Here is a 19,530-nt window from a genome sequence, read left to right on the forward strand (position 1 = left end):
TGCATACATGCATATTGCCTTATATACATCCATTAGCAGGTAAACACAGCTGCTCCTTTATCCAATCAGATTTATCCACCAAGACAAACCCAATAAATAAATAAACATTTAAATAAAAGGATAATGGAGTTGTATATCTGCTGAATGTGATTGTGCTAGAAAATTTAGCCTTTTATTTATTTTGTGTCATGGATATATACCTGTACCATATATATTGTTTTTTTTTTTTAACTTGTACCTTTTGCACAGGTTATCCACATAGACCACAATAAAGATGTTGGTAAGTATTTGTTTTAAGCAAAGAAAGTTACTGTAGTTTCATTGTAGTTTTTGGCATTCTGAAGTGAAGACTCTAAAACGTCAAATGTTTAGTTTATTTTAATTAAGCATTCGTTTTGAAATGATCGACAACTAGTGTGTCCCGAAGGCAAATATATATATAATGTGTTTGTGGGTATCTGGACATGAAAAACGTTTTAATTGTCTCCTGCACAAACTAAAGAATTTTCTATTTGTGTTTTCATTTAAATCTACATTTTTAAATTTCTGTTTGCGTGTTCATTAATCTGGACAGCCCACGTAGGTCTCCTGACCCTGACTTGAACCCCTGCTGCGTTAATAGCCTGTACAGCTAGCACGGGGCGTGACGCGTAGGTTAGGTTACCTGTTGTGTCTCGCGTGCCCGGGACAGCTCCTGAAGTACTGAGTGAAGTGGTCCTAATTCTCGGCTCTTATTGGTTACGAGATAGACGGCGGACTCCTAGAGACGCCGTTGATTCGTCTGTTCACCCGCTCGTTCAGCGGATTTCCTTCACAACAGAGAGAAAGCTGCAGCAGAGCCGGTGAGCTCAATGTCACCGGGTACGGGAGAGGATGGATTTGGGAGCAAGGTCGGTATACATTGTCGCCACGGGCCCATGAAGATGCTCACCCAAGTAAGACCGATTCTCACATGCAGCATATCCGTTCTTTTGGGGTTTTTTTACGCTAGTCTTATGATCAGAAGCCTTGGGTAAATGAGAACTGGCCTGCTGCTTGTAGATATCGCTATCATTGAACGTAAATACTCAGTCATTAGCTAATGCTGTTTAAAATGTTTCCTCGATAAGTGGATGTTGTTTGAAAACGTTGCCAACAAAAATGCATTTTTTTTTTTTAAACCTACATCGACACCTCAGTTCATATACTCGCTGGCGACCCAGCAGAGCTTTATCTCGTTTTCTCTGAGGGTGGTTGGCTAGAGCCCCTACAGTGGACCCAGATTTTACTGCACTGGACTTTAATATCTTTTCGTTTTACTTGGTTTTTTGTTTTTTAAATTCTGTCACGTATGCACATGCATTCAAAGTTAAAGCCACCAACCCCGCTTGTTGGGGGCTGCACATTTATGCATGAAACCTACAAAATGCAACACTTAACTGGAGATCCACCTAAACTCTGTTCAACTTCTCATACCGCTTTTGACCGGGCTCAATTACATCAGGCTCGGAATGAATAAAGTCTGGCTCTAACACCTGTTGGTTTTTACCAGTGTGTTATGACGAATGCCAGTCATTTCCCCCAAATTCACCTTTTACCTCATCATCTCCCTCTGTGGTAAAGGCTTGGGAGCAGTGCTTTGCTTCCTTATAGCCTGCTCTACTGGTTTTCCTGCATTAATAATTTAAAATCTTCCCTCCTGTTATAAGGAAACGATATGAAATTAATAAGTAATACTTTTTGACTTTTTGGTTTGCCCCAAGGAGCAAATACATGGAAGATGTGAAAAGTTAAGCAAGTAATCTGCACTGCATTAAGCAGTGTTTTGCATACTTAAACCTGAAGCTTAAACATTTTTCTGTCTTATAAAGGCAAAAGGGGGAAAATAGCCTTCTTGAGTTAATTTTATCTCCACTTGAAGCAAAAAAAAGTTCTTAAATTATATTTCTTTTCATGATCATTCAGTCAGTGAACATGAAACATTGTGCTTCATGTGTCTTTCTTTGATGCACGCCTCTTTGATGTGCTGACAGTGAATAACATGCAAACTCAGACGGCTCTTTAAAGCCAGAAAACATTAACGACCGAATAGAATTTAGATTTGAAGCACCAGATGCAGGATATATGTTGTCTGCAGCATTGTCCTGTTATTGTGTTCCCCTCTAATGATGTCATGTTGACTTTGGTTAAGGCCTCTATATAGCCCTCTGTTGCTCACCAAGATGTACTTGAATCTGCACAGTACTGTGTGCTGTGTATTGCCAGGCTTAGGGAATAGTAGCTCAGGTGAGTCATGCTGCATAACAAGAAAAAAGAAAAACAATATTTTTAGCATTTAATCACAGGAGCAGAAAAGTATATGCGGAAACCAATTAAGCAGCGTCTTTGCAAAGCAACTTTGTCAAAGTTATTTCCTTGTAATAAGTTGCTGTGTATCCTTTGAAGCCTCTGCCACTGTGCTTTGGACTGTGTGTTTAAATGTGCGTCAGAGGAAAGGGATTTAGAGGTCACTCTGGTTTTCTTTTCTTTCTTTTTTTTCTTTTTTTGAATTGTGAAATATTTGCCCCATAGATTCCAGAGAGGCCTGCTTCTCTGTTCCTAGGGCCCATGGTCCTCATTGTTGAAACGCTTTCACTGTTGAGCTTTTCACTCTTGTCAGCTGTGCGCCTCTGTTAACACACTGGGGAGCTTTGTGTGGGGTGAGCTCGCTGTCTGCACATGTGTATGCTTTCACGTGCATGTGCCTGTCCGAGGAAAGAGTCTGTTAATGTGCGTGTGCACTCAATGAGAGAAAATGAGATACAAGCGCGGGTGAACTGAATGAATGGAAAGCAAAGTGAGGGGTTTTTCAGAGAGGAGGAACTCTTTTACATACAGCAGCTTTGTACCCTTCTTAAGTAAAGACACAAACAGGCATTTTTGCAATAGGAACCATAACAGATGGAAAGAGCAAGTAAATCTTGATCCACAGCTGCTGTGGATGGGCTCTTGTGTTTTCCGTTGTTGGAGCGTCTGAAGAGGCTGCTGATGCTAGCAGAGTGATCAGCAGCCGGCAGACCCTACTTCTTCCCTTTAGGGATCTTGAGACAAGTGACTGGCTGTCTGGTGAGTAAAGAAGGACTCACACTTGGCAGAGCTGATTGTGTTTGCTTATGAACGCCCAGCTGTTTGCAGTCTTATACACTTTCATACATTTCTATTATTTGTTTTTTACATTTGGTGCTTCAAACAAGTGAAGATTGCATTCAATATTAAGTCATAGCATTAACTGTATGGGGAATGCAACTAATTTAGAATTTAAAATATTTAGCATTACTTCCTCAAATAACTCAATGAGGAAAATACTCATAACACCTTAGGTCTGTTAGTTTTTCTCATTATCAGTAACTTTCTTTGTTACATGGACAAAAATATCATTTTTTCATTGCAATATTTCATTTTTCAACAACTTTTTGCAATCTCAGTGCATTCACCACTGTGAACGGTTTATGAATCCGCTGTTGTGCACGTGTTGGTGTGTTTATGTCTTTCAGTCTGCTCATATACACGATTAGCACGGGTACTCGCAGGCTCAGTGCAACTGTAAATATGACACTGTGTACTCTCTTCCTTGAGGAGATCCAGTTAATGCCTAATCCTCAACCCTACACAAACACGTTTGGTCAGTGTTCATCACTAAGCAACCTGCTAGATGTGTTATACAGTGGAAGCCAAGGACAAAGCAATCTCAGTAAATACCCATTTATGGAGCTTTTCTGAAGATACTCTAAACTCAGTTGCTATCAGTAGAGCCAGTGTAGTTTACCAGTTTTACTCAATATGGCAAATGTTTCCCTGATTATTACATCACGTTTGAGACTATTATAGTGTTTGTAATGTTAAGAAATGGAAACGTGTCTGTATTTGCATATATTCAGACATATTAATCAATCCTGTTCATTCAGGAATATCCTTAAAGAAAATGTCTGGACAAAAAACTGGTAATAATGGTGATTGGGGTACCAAAACTTTCCATGCTCTCCTTAATTGTTAACCAGTTTATCTCATGCATGGCTGTCCTTTAGTGTTTTTATTTACTCACATAAAAGGCATGTATTCGGCACATGTTGCTTTGTGCTATAAAGCGTGTCTCTCCTCCCTTAGCAAGTCCTTTTAGGCTGCCCTAGATCAATGCGCAGATATTCATGGTTCCATGGCAGGAAGGTGTTTGAAAGCTGGAAGACTCTAGGCCTCACAAAAGAGAACCGCTTTGATTCTCTGGCGAGCCTTCAACACAGATTCATTCATTTTAATATATGGACAGTTGATGGAGAGCCTTTGAAAGCTCCATGTTACACTAACCGTTTCTGTTCTTTCCTTTACGTACGACTTATTACTATTTGTTATTTGTTATGCCAGCACAAATGTTTTCTTTGGGCACAATTTAATGAGTTTATTGTTTATTAGTTTGTTCAGATGCACCAAGCCCATCGGGCCGTAGTGTTGATATACAAGGATTTTGTTAAAAACAAAACAGTCAAACGGGTGTAAATTGTGGATTTACCTGGATAATTGGAGTCTTGGTGAGTGTATGAGACCAGTCCGGTGTGTGTGAGACTGAATCTAAGTATTATGCCCATGGTTGCTGTAACAAAAGAAAATTAACACCCAATTTGAATTTGTGGCTCATTCATATATATATATATTTTTTTTATTGTTTTGGCTAACAGTGGAAGAAACCTCATCAATTATTGTTGTTGGTTAATTGATTGTTTGGAGTCTCTCAGCTTTTATACTTTAGTTCCAACCTTTGACTTAATAAGCAATGTGTTAAAAGAAGGGAGATTTAAAGCTTGCAATATATATATATATATATATATATATATATATATCTCATGTACAGTACACAGTTGTATTTTTTGATGTAATTCCATTAAGGAGTCAGGCTGCTAAATTATGCACCTGAGCTAGTTTAAGTATCAAGAGTCCATTCTTTCACTCTGAAAAGAATTTTGTTCAACGTTCCAGTTTGCTTTGAAATAATACATGGTTAGATATAACATATAGTATCTAAGACAAAACCATTTTTTGGACTCAGTTTGGTGGAATCAAGGTTGATTTACAGCGCAGTTCTGCAACAACTCCAGATTTACTCCAATTACTACTCATCAAATTCTTTCATTAAGTTATTTTATTTGCCAGATTAATCACTGTAGAACAGACATTTTATTTAACTTGCGCCTTGCCAATCGGATTCGTCTTTTCTTTTCCATCTCACGGGACATTGTTAGACGTGTGTTCCCAGAGCAGTACACAGTTTTCACCTAATTACACTCTTTTGCACTCGCACACCTCACATCAAACACAAACAGCAGGAGGTGTGACATACTGCAATGAAATGATCAAGGTTAGTCATGCAGGTATTTCAGGTTGTGAGTGTCTTCTTCGTCGCAGAGAGTAATGAGTATCTCAGATTTGTTTATTCTGGCTCTCCTAGCAACCCCAGCCTGCAGCAGATTTGGAGCATGAGTCAAGCAGCAGACGAAGTAGGAGCTTCTGCGCACATTAACAAGCTCTCAAGAAGATACTGCACAGGTACATTTGTGTTATCCTTTTCAAAACAAACTTAAGATGGAATCTGGAATAAATGTGTTTTTCTGGAGATGCTTGGTCCATATAGAGAGTAGAATACTGCATGCATGTTCTTAGGTAGGTAAACCAACATTAAGCAAAAAAAGGCACCTGGAAAGTAAAAGAGGCTGTCATGAGCTTTGATATAGACAGAAAACATAACATAGAAGACGCTTACTTTTATGTCTGTCTTTTCCTTCATTACAGGTAACCACGCCATGGCTGCACCCTGACACTATCATCTGTTCATCCCCTCTGCCCCAGCCTCCCCCCTCTGCCCCAGCCTCCCCCCTCTTATCCAGCTCCTCTCCCCTCCTCCTCACCCTGTGGCCTATTTATACCCTGGAGACTCGAAGCAGTCTATTAAAGCCCACGGACCTGTTCAGAAAAAGACTCCAGTAAGCCTAAATTCCCCGTTTATCTTATCTCCGTGCTCGTCACCTTTTCCTGAACATCCGTAAGTGAGGAAAACTAAAATATCAACAAGTGCTTTAGCCTTCAGATTACAAGCTGCAAGGACAGTTTAAGCTACAGCAGGTTTTTGGAAATTCTGGATGAAGCATGAGCTTGGACCCACTGATTTTCACTCATTTAGTAGAAAAGCAGTCTTCCAAGTTAAACCATGCTTATTGGCTCACTTGTCTATGTGACTTTGGTAGATTTCGACAAGAACACTAAAGGACTTACCTTCTAAATGGAAAAGGATCACACATTCAAAGGTAAGTCAAGGCTTCTGTCGCATGCAAATTTGCTTTATCGGTTTTCATATCGAATCCATCATAGTACAGCAGAACCAGGATAGTAGGCTATATGCATAAATTCAAAATTGAATGAATAAAAACTATTGTGCATACGTTTCGCGTTCTCATTTCACGTCACACAGATTATGTCTGCAATAATATTATTGCTGTTGTGAACATATTGTAAAAGTGTGGAACAAAACAGTCTCACAGCAAAGTTAAAATTTATTGTTAATCTGCTAATAAAAATAGAGCACATATTGAAGTGGGCATCACATTTATGATATATTACATGTATTTTTAGTTTTAGGAATGGAGACACAAACATTATAGTTATCATAATAGTTTAATCTGCATTTAAAAAATTACTTTGAAGGTGATTCTGTTAAGAAAAACGGGGTATTCAAAATGTATTGAGAAAAATTAATTTTTTTAAAAACGACTTCTTTTTTTTTTCATATTCTGTATCCAGTCTTGCATCAATTCCTGCTATGAACTAAGCCCAGACCGCCTTGTGTGTCACCTGCAGGATGACTGCAGTCTACCCCTCTGAGAGTAGCCCGGATGGGGCTGAAGCTGGGACTCAGACAGCAGGCTCTAAGGGGTCAGGAGCAGGAGGAACCACTGGGACCAGCTCAGTAACTGGGGTCAAGAGCGCGGATTCTCATGGAGACTCGGTCCGAGGTTCCATTGGAAGCACGGTGGCCTCTACTAGTAGCAGCCAAAGGAACGCCCGCTGGAGCCGGCAGGACAGCTCTGACATAAACACAGATGATGAGGGAGCCACCGTCCGCCGCCTCACTCCCCTGGAAAGGCTGAACCTGGATATGTGCCAGGATGAAAGGTATGGTGATTGTAAGTTACTTGTTATATTTTTCATTGTGGGTTTTTTTTTTCTTTTTTTTTTTTTTACTTGCCAAATTGTGAAATCTGTGTTAAATGCTTTATTATCTAAACTGGTGGCAGGTTGGTCCGTGAGCTAACAGTGGGCAGAAGAATCGGCTTCTACAAAATTCATGGAGAGCTCGGGTGTGGAAATTTCTCCCATGTTAAGCTGGGAATTCATGCTCTCACCAAAGGTAAACCCCACTGTGAAACGAATGACTTGTAGCAATATTTACAGACAGCGTCACATAAAAACACCTAAACACATTGGAATAAAAAAACAAGACGCATAAGCTTCCTTTTATTACGGTGGCTTCTTATTAGACTTAATAAGTTGGGTGATAACCTGTTTCCATTAATGGGCTGCAACACTACCAAATGTGTGCTTATAGCAATTTACTAACATGGCGATTTGTGCCTGGCCAGGGGGCTGATTCAGCCACAAAGAGACAGACTGTCTGCTGCCCTTGAACAGATGGATTGATTAGAGATCTCCAGTTTCCTTAGCGACGGCTAAAATTGCTGCATGCCTCATCAAAGGCTACAACGACAGAGGAAAATTAGTGTAGCTTTGTTTGTCTGTGTGTGTGTGTGTGTGTGTGTACGTGTTCATGCATGGGTTTTTTGTTTTTTTTTACCATTTAAGGTTTGTGCGTTTTTACTCTGTGGCTGGCTCTGGTTCTGTGTGTGTGTGCGCGCAATGTTTAGGTCAGTGGTGTCATTTAGTCAAAACACAAAATGAGCTGCAGTGCATTTTAAATGCTCCTATTGAAAGCTATGTCACAGCTGAAAGAGAGTCTAATGCCAGCCTTAATAATGCATACTGTAGCACAATTAGATATCTCAACACCATTTTGCCACTTAAGAACTTTTCTGTATTCAGTTACCTGAGGTCTACTTTATGCATCTCTATGAATCATTTAACGGAACACAGCCAAGATATCAGTTTTTCAAAATTCAGAGTGCATTTGATCATTGTAAAACTGCATTTATTTATTCATTTTTAAATTTGAATTTCGATTTTTAACAGTGCAGCTAATGTAGCACTCTATTCCAGTCTTTTGTTTTTTAACCCTTTGCCATCCTTGGTGTGAGCCTACATATCTACTGAGACTTGGAGTAATTTATGACTGTCTAAGAAAATAAATCATATTGACCTCCTGGAAGAATATAATCATGAAAATTTAGTTCAGGATCAGCAAAACTTTCATCTCAGTTATCCAGACCAGAGTGTTGTTTGAACTGCTAAGTGGAACCAGGCCTACATTGTCTATCATCAGTCTACAAAAGAGTTATGTAACAACTAATTTAAAATTTATTAGAAGTGATTAAAAATTCAACCTTTTTTTTTCCTGTGTCGAGATGTATTATGTGTACAGCAATCAGTGACCAAATGTCTCCTTTTGCATCACTAGACAAAGTGGCCATAAAGATCTTAGATAAGACCAAGCTGGATCAGAAGACCCAGCGGCTGCTGTCCAGGGAGATCTCTAGCATGGAAAAACTACACCATCCCAACATCATACGCCTTTATGAGGTATTTTGGACTTTCAAGTGTCTTTCTAATGCCATTGTGCTTTTTTGATCATTAAATCTATCTGACATCAAGTACTTTTCTGCTAATGTATTCTAACATATGTACTTACACTGTATGTGTTTAGGTGGTGGAGACTTTGTCACGTTTGCACCTAGTGATGGAGTACGCAGGCGGAGGGGAGCTCTACACCAAGATTACTACAGAAGGAAAGCTTTCTGACACTGACAGCAAGTTTGTCTTTGCTCAGATTCTTTCTGCTGTTAAACACATGGTCAGTGAATTTACGTTTATATTAAAATATTCTGATAATATAAAGTCTTGATAGTCATAACTTTAACATCTATAGTGCTGCCTGTTCTCTGCTGCTACGGTGACCTGAATAAGCCAGTGTGTTCATCTAATCCTCTAACCTATTAAATCTCATATGACAATTTCTGTCAGGGCTGAATGTTTGCACAATAGCTGTGTAATGATTCATTACTTGTAACCAGCACTTTCGCTCTTTTCATGTGCACCGCATTTAGATTTTAGTCATTCATTCTCTCTCCATCTGCGGGTTGTCAAAGAATAAAAATAGATGAAAAAAAAAAAATTGCATTGTAATATTTCACTAGAATATTTAATATGTGGAAGAGCAGTTCACATGCTGACACAGATCGACGGAACTATAGTTGCAGCTGCCATAACTAATTCCTACGAGACAAAATAATTAATAAAGATCTGTTCTTGATATCAGGATGAAATATCCAAGAAGTAACAAGGAGCAAAACACGTTTTTTAATTCGAGATAGACGCGATGCTTCTGCTGCTGTTTTCACTGTGTCAGGTTACATGAAAAGAGGTGGCAAAAGTACAGACTTTCTTTACTTAAGTAGAAGTACAGATAACAACAAACACTCAGTCCTTCCTCTATAGTTAGATTTTCGATTCTCATATAATATGATCTTCTTTTTGTTCTCCCACAGCATGAAAATAACATCATTCACCGTGACCTGAAGGCAGAAAATGTCTTCTACACCAACGGCTCTTGCGTGAAGGTGGGGGACTTCGGATTCAGCACACTGAGCCGCCGCGATGAGACACTCAACACATTCTGTGGCTCTCCGCCATACGCTGCGCCTGAACTCTTTAGGGATGAGCATTATGTTGGCATCTATGTAGACATCTGGGCCTTAGGGGTGATGTTGTTTTTTATGGTGACAGGCACAATGCCATTCAGGGCGGACACTGTGGCCAAACTAAAGCGGTGCATCATGGATGGGGCCTACGTCATTCCCTCTTGGGTGCCAGATGCATGCCAGAAGCTAACCAGGGGAATCCTCCAACCCATACCAACTGACCGCTGTACAGTGGAGCAGATGATGGGCTGCGAGTGGTTGCTCCCCGTGGACCTCCCGCACGCCATGGAACCCTTTAAACTGGACCCATCCTACCTCGCAGAGAGTGATCCATCAGATCTCACAGATGAAGAGATGGAGATAAAGTCTTCGCTGGAGGCACTGGGAATCACCTCGGAGCACATCCTGAACAACCAGGGCAAAGACTGCAGGAGCTCCATCACTGGTGTCTATCGGATTCTGCTACACCGTTTTCACAAGAGACGGGTTGTCGAAAGCATTCCTGTGGTAAAACAGGCAGTCAGACCCACAGCAACAAGTAAAAAAGAACGACTAAAAGTGTACCGCAGTTTACGGCAGACATCTAAACTCTGTGCAATTCTGTGACAAAATTCTTTGCTCTGGAAATTTAATTAAGTTATGGACTTGGATGCATGGATTTATTACAAATAAAAAATTAAAACAAGAATATTTTCAGTCCAGTAGTATAAATTGAAATTATGGTATATAACCCCACTCAAGTCCTAAAATTGGTCTTTTCTTATGTCTCTGTAGCTATGTTGCTGCTGTCATCGTCTGTTTTTTCTTGCAGGGACAGGAAATCTCAAGAAATTTGAAATGTTCTGAAATGTCATTTATCCAAGTCAGCATAGCAATGATTAGATGGCATGCAGAACTTATTATTTGGGTCATGCAGGCCATATATTTCTAATTCACACTTGGCCTACGCTTAGTTGTGTTGTAACAACAAGCCCTATGAGAATCACTGTAGCTTATTTTTTATGAAGAGACATAAATCCACAATATTTTGTTGAAAAAGTGGCGAAACATGCAGTATCTACACAAAATGTGTTTATGTCTTAAATGTTTAATTGCACTTCTCCTCGATGCCTTAGTTTTTTTTTTCATCTGTTTATGAAATCAGACAGCCTGGTTTCATTGTACTCCTTAATGCTTGTGATGAGATAGTAAGTAGAGATTTTACATCTTATATAATACGTCTCTATGAGATGTCCCTGCTCATAGACTGGCTGACCTCGGTATTTTCCCTGTGGCCTGAAAAAATCCACTAGATGACATTAAGCTATGAAGACCAACTAACAGTTAGTAGTTCACATGGCAAAATAAAATTTCAGTTTTGAGTGAAATGATTCTGGTAAGAGTTTGAATCTATTTGTCTTTTTATGATTCCGTGTCCATGCAAATGTGCTGAATGAAATAAATTTAAAACTAAAAATGCTGCTTCGTCTTCTTGATGTTAAAATTATTTAATATGTGTGTGTGTGTGTGTGTGTGTGTGTGTGTGTGTGTTATAGCTGTAAATCCAAACAGACATTATATGCAGTGAATTCATATCATTATAAAATAAGTTGCTAACATGCATTGTTGGCTAATTAATTTTTATTTAATTTATAATTATATATTTTTACCTTTTTACACCTATTTATTATTTATTGTTATTTATTTGTTATGTATTTGTATTTATTTTTAACACCGAATTTTACATTTACCAGATTTATTTATTTATAGATTTATTTATTTTTCTATATGATAATTCCTGGTATATTTATAACATGATCCGTACATTTGCTTAAAGAAAGCAGTGCAATTATCGCGTACCGGAGATAAAAAACTAACTCTATTTCCCAGAAACACCAAAGAAGAGCACGTACTCATTTCCGCCTTTACGTGATGACGCAATTTTTGCCTCGTTGGAAGGTGGTTTCAGTAGGAAGCGGTCTGACGGTATACAGCGGCAGCTGAAAAAACACGAGTAGAGTAACCAAAAGACACTCGGACGCACTCACTCGAATGGTATTTCGTCTCTTGCCATCAAACGGTAAGGAAATTAATGGCAATCTTACCAGTTGTTGATGTTTCCCTGTGTTTTTAATGATACAGGGGACCACGCCCTCAGCAGAAAAAGATTATAACAGTATTATGGCTAATGTTAATGCTAGACCGGGATGCTGCTGATTCCTCGATGTTGGCCTAAGAAGACGTTTCCTGCCTTCTGACGATGATTACACTTTTGAGCTTCTTAAATTCATAAGCAAAAGAAACAAAATCACCTATGCAAACTTCTAGCTTAACTAAGTAATTCCGTTCATGTATAAAATGGCTAATATAAATATCAAAAATTATTAGTAGTATTATTTATATTATTGAAAACCAGCACCCTGCATTCGGCGCACAGCCATTTTCAAAACCTCGGCAAACAGTGCAGCGTTCAAACAGTCGTTTCACGATATTGGATAAACTAAAAATTATGCATCTTATTTATTTTGACACTTGATATTGCATTCAGACCCCGTGACAAAGGCATGGGGGGCGGGGCTTACTATAGGATGAGGTCATGATAAAACCGTGGCGCTGATGCAATAAGAGGCTACTATAGGTGTTATCGGCCCCTTGTCAGGGAACTACATCTGCTTTTCATATACTTACACGGCTGACATGCATTCAATACAGCTATGCACCTGCAGTCTCCGCGTGGAGGCTAAGACAAAGTACAGAGCAGCATCCAGTGGATGGTTACTGGACCGTCACGGTGCAATGTACCAACGCTGATGTATCAGGCGCACCTGACCTGTTATAAAAATCGTAGTATTTTGTTGGGTATCAGCACTTTTACACAGCAATCAGGGAAGGGAAGTAATGACATGAACTTTAATAAGCAAGCTAAGTCACGTGGCTACAAAACCCCAATAACAGAGAGATTCATGGGTCATTTAAAAACGGTTTGATCCATTAGAAAACATAATAATTCAATTGTAGAATTAATTGAGCCTCAATTTAAAATCATTTTAGGATCATAAAAGAAATTCCAGTAGACTTATAAAATCCTATAGAATTTTATCCTATTAAAGCCAACCATCCATACTCCCTTCTTCTGCTTATCCAGTTCAGTGGTGAGGTCAGGGTACACACTTGACAGGCTGCCAATCTGTCACAGGGCTAACACATAACCATTCACACCTGTGGCCTATTTAGAACCAGTTAACCTAACCCAAACTCCTAACTAGGTGATCGCACAACTGAACTGTAATACACTCTATGAACTTTGCTGTTCTCAATATTCCAGACAGTGATGTTATACTTCTGTTTTAGCAGCATAACTTCTATATACATTAAAATGTTATTATTACCAGATATTAAATATGCTATCCTCTGTATTTTGTTGTTTATCTGCAGATGTCAATAGCAGAAGATCTTCCGGACATGGATGGAGCAGACCTGTTTGGACTGCTGTTCCATAATGGAGAGAATGGATCCACTGAGCCCTTCTTTCCTGATGGGAATGGGCTCATTGAGTCATGGCTGTCTGAACAAGATGTAAGAGGAAGTTAATGTTGTTATTGAAATTGGTTAGATGGCGGTTTAATGCATTATCTGAAGTAACTAGGTGCTAAAATGAGTCATGCTTTGGAAGCAGTAATGTAAACATCTTTGAGTTTTAATACCAGATGTACTACATGGTAATACAGCTTCTTAAAGCCTAACAGTCTTATATGTACGTGTGTGTGTTTGCTTTAGAATTTAACACACCTTTGTCTCCCAGATGCTGCCAGATATGGATACTGAAGATTTTCTATCCAGCTTGTTAGATGGAGAGGACAACACGGAGACCATCTCTCCCTCCCATTCTCCACTGGGCAGCGACAGTGGCATTTCAGACGACAGCAGCTCCGGGGCTGGAAATAACAACCATGTTGGATGCCCCAGTCCTCATAGCAGTGATAGTGATGTTGTGCCCAGTCCCAGCTATTCCCAACCGAGCCCGGTGCACTCCGACCTTGCCGTGACATATTCAGAGGCACAAACAGAAAGCTTTGAGGCCTTAACAGTCCAAGCAGATCACAGCTACTCTCTGCTGCAGAGCGGAGGGAGGGATATGGACGTGCTGCAGAGTGTGAGGGCAGAGAAGCCAGATACAGATGTCTTCATTGATCTGGGTATTTATCATTTATTGAAGAACTACTGAAACTTTAACATTTTATTTTATCTTAGAATTTCAAATCTCTTAAAAGGAACGTGAGATGTGGTCTGTGTGGAATTTGTGGGGGATGGAAGATTTAAATGAATAGTCTTCCTCTCACAGATGACCTTGTGACTGAGGCGATGGAGGAGGATGTCAGCAGTGAGCTGCCTTGCACTTTGGCCATAGAGGACTCGGTACAAGATACAACAGAGTCCATCAAAGAAGACCAGGTCAGTTTCTTTTGCTATTCTTATGCCAGACCAGAAGACCAAAGAGATTGTATTTGATGTTTTCAGTGATGTTTGACACATGTTGTTAACGAGATAAGAACACACACAAAATTTCTAAAAGAAAAACTTTGTATTTCCCTTCTTTAGTTCCAGTTTAAAGAGATTGTGCTCACTGAGGAGGAGAAGCGGCTTTTGGCAAAAGAAGGAGTAACCATTCCCCAACACATGCCCCTCACTAAGGTAATTTTCACTTCAGGTGTTTTTGATATCTCTTTAGTTACATACTTACTTTGTTGGGTGAATATTAAATTGGTCTTTCTGTGGCACAGCTGCTCAAAGCTGTTTTATACACATCGTCATCTGTCTTGTGAACGTGGTGATTGAAAGCCTGCTCTGCTCTGCGTAACAGGCAGAGGAGAGGACTTTGAAGAGGATCAGAAGGAAGATCCGCAACAAGCAGTCTGCTCAGGAGAGCCGCAAGAAGAAGAAGGTGTATGTTGATGGACTGGAAAACAGGTGAGATACAGATGATAAATCAAAATCTTTAATATAATCTTTAATATATATTATTATTATTATATAGTCACTGACTCCAAGGATGTGGCTACATTGTTTTGTAATCAGTTTCAGAATATCTTAATTATCTAAATATTTTGACTGACTACAGTGGAACCCTGACTTACGAATACCCCATTTAACGTAAAATTCAAGTTATGAAGGCACTTAACGGCAATATTTCTGCCCGTGTTACGGCAAAATGCCCACGTAACGAAATCTGCTGGCTCTGATTGGCTGAGCCCAGAATGCCCACAATGCCATCCAAATCATGTGACAATCCCTTGGCTTTCGTACTTGTGCTTCGCTGTTCCACTTGAAGGACTTATTGTTGTTGCAGTTAGCAATTAGCCTATAGCCTATTGTTCACTCAAAAGGCGCGATGGGTGCTTCGACTTACGAAAATTTTCGACTTACGAAAGACCCTCGGGAACGAATTAATTTCGTAAGTCGGGGTTCCACTGTATTTCATTTTAAGCTCTCTTGTTTTAAACTTCAAGATTTTTATCAATATATTGATTCGTTTATGGCAGGACAGGATGGTATTATTGATAACGGTAGACAAGGACTTGTTTGTGTTGTTGTTGTTCTTGGCCAGATAAAATCATGGTCAATAAATTCTCTAATTGACTAAAATCAAATTAGCAGAGAAGAAATGATTTTTAATATAGAGCAAACACTTGTGTGTCTGATTCTTGATAAATACTAAATGATGAATTGATTTCTGTCACAGGGTGGCCATCTGCACTGCACACAACCTGGAACTACAGAAGAAAGTCCAAATGCTTCAAAAACAGAACATGTAAGAAGCCATTTCTTTGCTTCTGGGTTTTTACATAGTCGGGTCAAGCTTCTGAATCAGTTACATTGAACACGTCCTCTTGTTTTTGTTTGGTTTTTGTAAATAAACAGGTCGTTGATTGAACAACTGAGAAAACTTCAGGCTATAGTGAAGATGTCAACCATGAAGGCCAGCACAACCAGCACTTGTGTTGTGGTAAATTGGCTTTTTTTTCTCAGTGTGAAGGTCTTTGTCACTCTCTGCTATTTTTCTCACTTTTTCATTGGACTTTCAGGTTTTCCTGCTCTCCTTCTGTCTGATCATCTTCCCATCAGTCAATCCGTTTGGTGGAAACACCCAAACAAAGGAGCTCTACACGCCCTCCTCAAGTGAGTTGTATATAAATATCAAGTCTGTCTTTTATTATATTTCAGCTATCCTTGCTGTACCTTAAGATATGCATGCTTTAGTTAATAAGATAGCTGATTTCACAAATGAAATTTCCGGCAGTGTCGCCTAACCTTTGTAAACTATCTTTTCAATCATGACTAACAGTCGTCTCCAGGAGTCTGCGATCACTGCCAGCTGAAAGCACAGATGCCGTATCCTCCTCTGAGGCCAAAGAAGGTTTGTTAGTTCACCAAGTAGAGGTGGATAATGATAAAGCCATTTTTGCGGGCGGTCAGAAGAATCACACTCCTGACTACGAGAGGGTGGAACAACCTGATTCAGAAACAGGCGTCAACAGCAACTCTTCGGCAGACTTCCCGAGTCCTGCTCAGGCAGCAGAGATGAAGCAGGGGCCAGCCGGGGCATTACAGGAAGGATCCATCAATGGTGTAGTGGCGTCTGCTGTCGCATATAATGCAAAAGCTTCCAAGGACGCCTGGATAGACCGGAATCCTCCGTCTGTCATATTACAGCAGCACCGCTCTGATGAGATGTAGTAAGGACATGTTGTTCAGTATAACCAGCAGAGGGAGCTGTATTCCTAATGATTTGGGTGCCAGAGGGAACATTAATATTAAAAAAAGGGAGAAGGGAATAATGCAGTTATTCTTCCAGATATAAGATCCATCTTTTCGTCCATGCTTTTCCCTTCTGAAAGTCTTCTACTAGTTACTTTATTTGCACTTTGTTCTTGTTTCCCTTCTCCAGCGGTCAAAAGAAACTGGGGAGATATTTTCATATTTCAAAAGGACATTGCAGAGATTAAACAAATGCCTGCATTACTAGAGGGCACATGCTACTGAGTTAGCACTGAGAGCTGTCAAATTATCGTACAACATGTTGAGCTTTGCCAAAATTTCTGCATTTATTCACCAGCACAGGAATAATTGAAGTGAATGGGCAGTAGATTACTTAAAGACAGACATGAATTGATGGCCCGACTGTCACTAAATCTTGAGTGAGTTTATCTGAAAATGTCCAGCAGATTTCAGTGCTAACATATGCTGCTTATCAGTGACTTCCCAAAAATCATACTTATCATAGCCATAGTAAATTATTATGAAAAGTAGTCTAGTCGTTTGTGCTGCAAACTAGTCAGCAACGTTTATGAAGTAGTAGAAGATAGAGTGCTTGATTCTCATGAAGCTTGATCACCATGGTTGTTTGACCACAGTAATGCTTAAGCCATTGCAGGACATTTGGCCATTTTAAAGACTTGTAAAGTTTGTCATTATCTCCCTTGTAACAAGGGTTTCCATGTTCCTTTTAATTTGTGAATGCTTTGTTTTTATGTTGTACAGTAAAGCAACGCAAAATGTGATAAAAGAACCTGAATCCTGGACTTAACCGTTGTTGGCTAACCAACTCTGCCCCTGCGATCTTCTCTTTTATAACTTCGCTGCACAATTCTTACCTTCGTAAACTTGTCTGGAATATCTTAGCACACGATGAGCAGAATGAGGGGTTTGACTTATTTGCTCAGCAAACTTGCAGTAAATATTGCTCCAAAACGTTATGACCTGTTTTATCAGTGATGCATTTTTTATTTTTGTGTATTTTGTCTTTGTTACTGTTGGTATTGTAAATGGTATCGAGGCTACTTTTTGTTATACTTGACAGGCAATGAGATTTTAAATGTTAATCACTTTGAACAAAAAGCACTGGCATTTGGTGTAGTCCAAGAATGACATGTAAATATAAAAAAAAGTGATTGTAGCTCTTTATGTACATTTCAACACTTTATGTATAAGACATGTCTGAACAACTATAATAAACTTTTTATATGTCAGAGTAAATCATCATCCATGTCGTTGATGCAGAGATGCAGATGTGAAAAAGAAAGTATACTTTCTGAAGTCTAAGGATTTATGTCTCGGGACATCAAAAATGCAGAAAATGGATGAAAAGGTAACTATGGGAAATAGGAGGGTAGGTAGCAGCCAAGTGCTGCTAATTGCATGCAGTTGATTGACTGATCACGAGCAAGTGTGACCACTTGAGGTCATCCAGGTGTGTTTTAACACAATATCAAAGAAGAAAACCAAAAGCAATGATCTTAAAAGCGCAACTTCTGCTGCCTCTGCTAAAAGCCTCTTCTCTAAGAAACAACATGGCAGGTCAGCCAGGGGTAATGATTTCGATACAACCACAGAACCAGTCACCTTTAAGTCACTGAGTTGGCCGTGAACTCTTTTGTATACTGAAGAATAGAGACAAATCTGAGGCCACCTGACTGACAGCTATAGCTTGGATGAAACTGGGTCATGCAAAAGAATAATGGTCCCAAGCACAACAGCAAATCTACAAAAGAATGGCTGAAAAAGAAAAAAGGATAAAGGTGTTGCAGTCCAGATCCAACTACAATGACGTGGTGGGAACCTAAAGCGCAAAAAATGCCTGCAAATCTCAACAAACTGAAGCAATGTTTGTGAAGAAGATTGGGCTTAAATTCGACCACATTGATGTCAGAGGCTGATAAAGTCGTACAGAAAACAGTTACGTAAAGTTATTGCAACTAAAAATACTGAATCATACGGTGTATGTAGATTTTTCACACACACACACACACAATTAAACAGCGTAATAAGACGTGTTGTTTGTCTGAGGAAGGATTTAAATATTTTTAGAAACTGGTAAGCACCAGACGATTTTTTTAATGTCCTGTTAGTAAGACTAAGACGTAAACAAGGGTTGTGAAAAATAGCCTGCTACCAATTCTATTCAACCCACTTACAGGAGATGGATTTATTTCCCATGATGCATTGAGTTTTTCCTTTCCAGTCACCTTTCTCACTCACTATGTATTAATAGACCTCTCTGCATTGAATCATATCTGTTATTAACCTCTGTCTCTCTTCCACAGCATGTCTTTTATCCTGTCTTCCTTCTCTCACCCCAACCGGTCGCAGCAGATGGCCGCCCCTCCCTGAGCCTGGTTCTGCCGGAGGTTTCTTCCTGTTAAAAGGGAGTTTTTCCTTCCCACTGTCGCCAAAGTGCTTGCTCATAGGGGGTCATATGATTGTTGGGTTTTTCTCTGTATCTATGAAGCGCCTTGAGGCGACTTTTGTTGTGATTTGGCGCTATATAAATAAAATTGAATTGAATTGAATTGAATTGAATTGAATTTAATATTCTCCACTCACTTTTCTACCTATCCAACTTTTCTGCAGGTGTGCTGTGCAATTTTGTAGCCACATTGGCAGAGAAACGAGGACTTACAATCTCACAGGTATAAACTCTCACTGGAATTGTTTGCCACACCTTTTAACATAGTCAGGTGTTTTCCTCGAGATCACATGAGAGATATTTCTAATGTATTCTCCAGTGGGGTTTTCACAGGCACTCTGGAATTCCCCCTATTGTATAACCTTATCCAAATCTTGTGACCTGTTTATTGTTTGTCTTAACAGACCACTTTATTGATTTATATGTGAGTAAAATGTG

The 19,530-nt window shown here is 39.5% G+C and overlaps 2 protein-coding genes and 1 long non-coding RNA gene across 5 annotated transcripts; 2 read left to right on the top strand and 1 right to left on the bottom strand.

Moving 5' to 3' along the window:
* Positions 1-640: 640 nt before the first annotated feature.
* On the top strand, positions 641-11,330 carry nim1ka (NIM1 serine/threonine protein kinase a). Of its 3 annotated transcripts, XM_084946247.1 has the most exons (9): positions 645-935; positions 5,456-5,553; positions 5,797-5,987; positions 6,249-6,308; positions 6,859-7,173; positions 7,296-7,408; positions 8,630-8,751; positions 8,876-9,022; positions 9,717-11,330. In XM_084946247.1, exons 5-9 carry the CDS (start codon positions 6,860-6,862, stop codon positions 10,473-10,475), a joined length of 1,455 nt encoding a protein of 484 aa, XP_084802373.1. In that variant the 5' UTR covers positions 645-935; positions 5,456-5,553; positions 5,797-5,987; positions 6,249-6,308; position 6,859; the 3' UTR covers positions 10,476-11,330. The 3 variants fall into 3 exon arrangements, with proteins under 3 accessions (XP_084802374.1, XP_084802373.1, XP_084802372.1); XM_084946248.1 differs by having other exon boundaries at positions 641-935; positions 5,797-6,308; positions 6,802-7,173; XM_084946246.1 differs by lacking the exon at positions 5,797-5,987 and having other exon boundaries at positions 646-935.
* A 459-nt stretch (positions 11,331-11,789) lies between these two features.
* LOC146376330 (uncharacterized) lies at positions 11,790-12,549 on the bottom strand. The gene is made up of 2 exons (XR_014801842.1): positions 11,954-12,549; positions 11,790-11,848 (listed from the first exon to the last, which is right to left on the bottom strand). It is a non-coding gene; the product is annotated as an uncharacterized LOC146376330 (long non-coding RNA).
* Positions 11,808-17,882, top strand: creb3l3l (cAMP responsive element binding protein 3-like 3 like). Its single transcript, XM_084946980.1, has 10 exons — positions 11,808-11,928; positions 13,284-13,424; positions 13,651-14,044; positions 14,191-14,300; positions 14,448-14,540; positions 14,710-14,816; positions 15,589-15,657; positions 15,768-15,852; positions 15,932-16,025; positions 16,192-17,882. Exons 2-10 carry the CDS (start codon positions 13,284-13,286, stop codon positions 16,581-16,583), a joined length of 1,485 nt encoding a protein of 494 aa, XP_084803106.1. The 5' UTR covers positions 11,808-11,928; the 3' UTR covers positions 16,584-17,882.
* Positions 17,883-19,530: the final 1,648 nt, after the last annotated feature.

The sequence above is a fragment of the Perissodus microlepis genome, chromosome 12 (assembly GCF_051167445.1).
Source record: "Perissodus microlepis isolate ML-2025 ecotype Zambia chromosome 12, ASM5116744v1, whole genome shotgun sequence".
NCBI lineage: Eukaryota > Metazoa > Chordata > Actinopteri > Cichliformes > Cichlidae > Perissodus > Perissodus microlepis.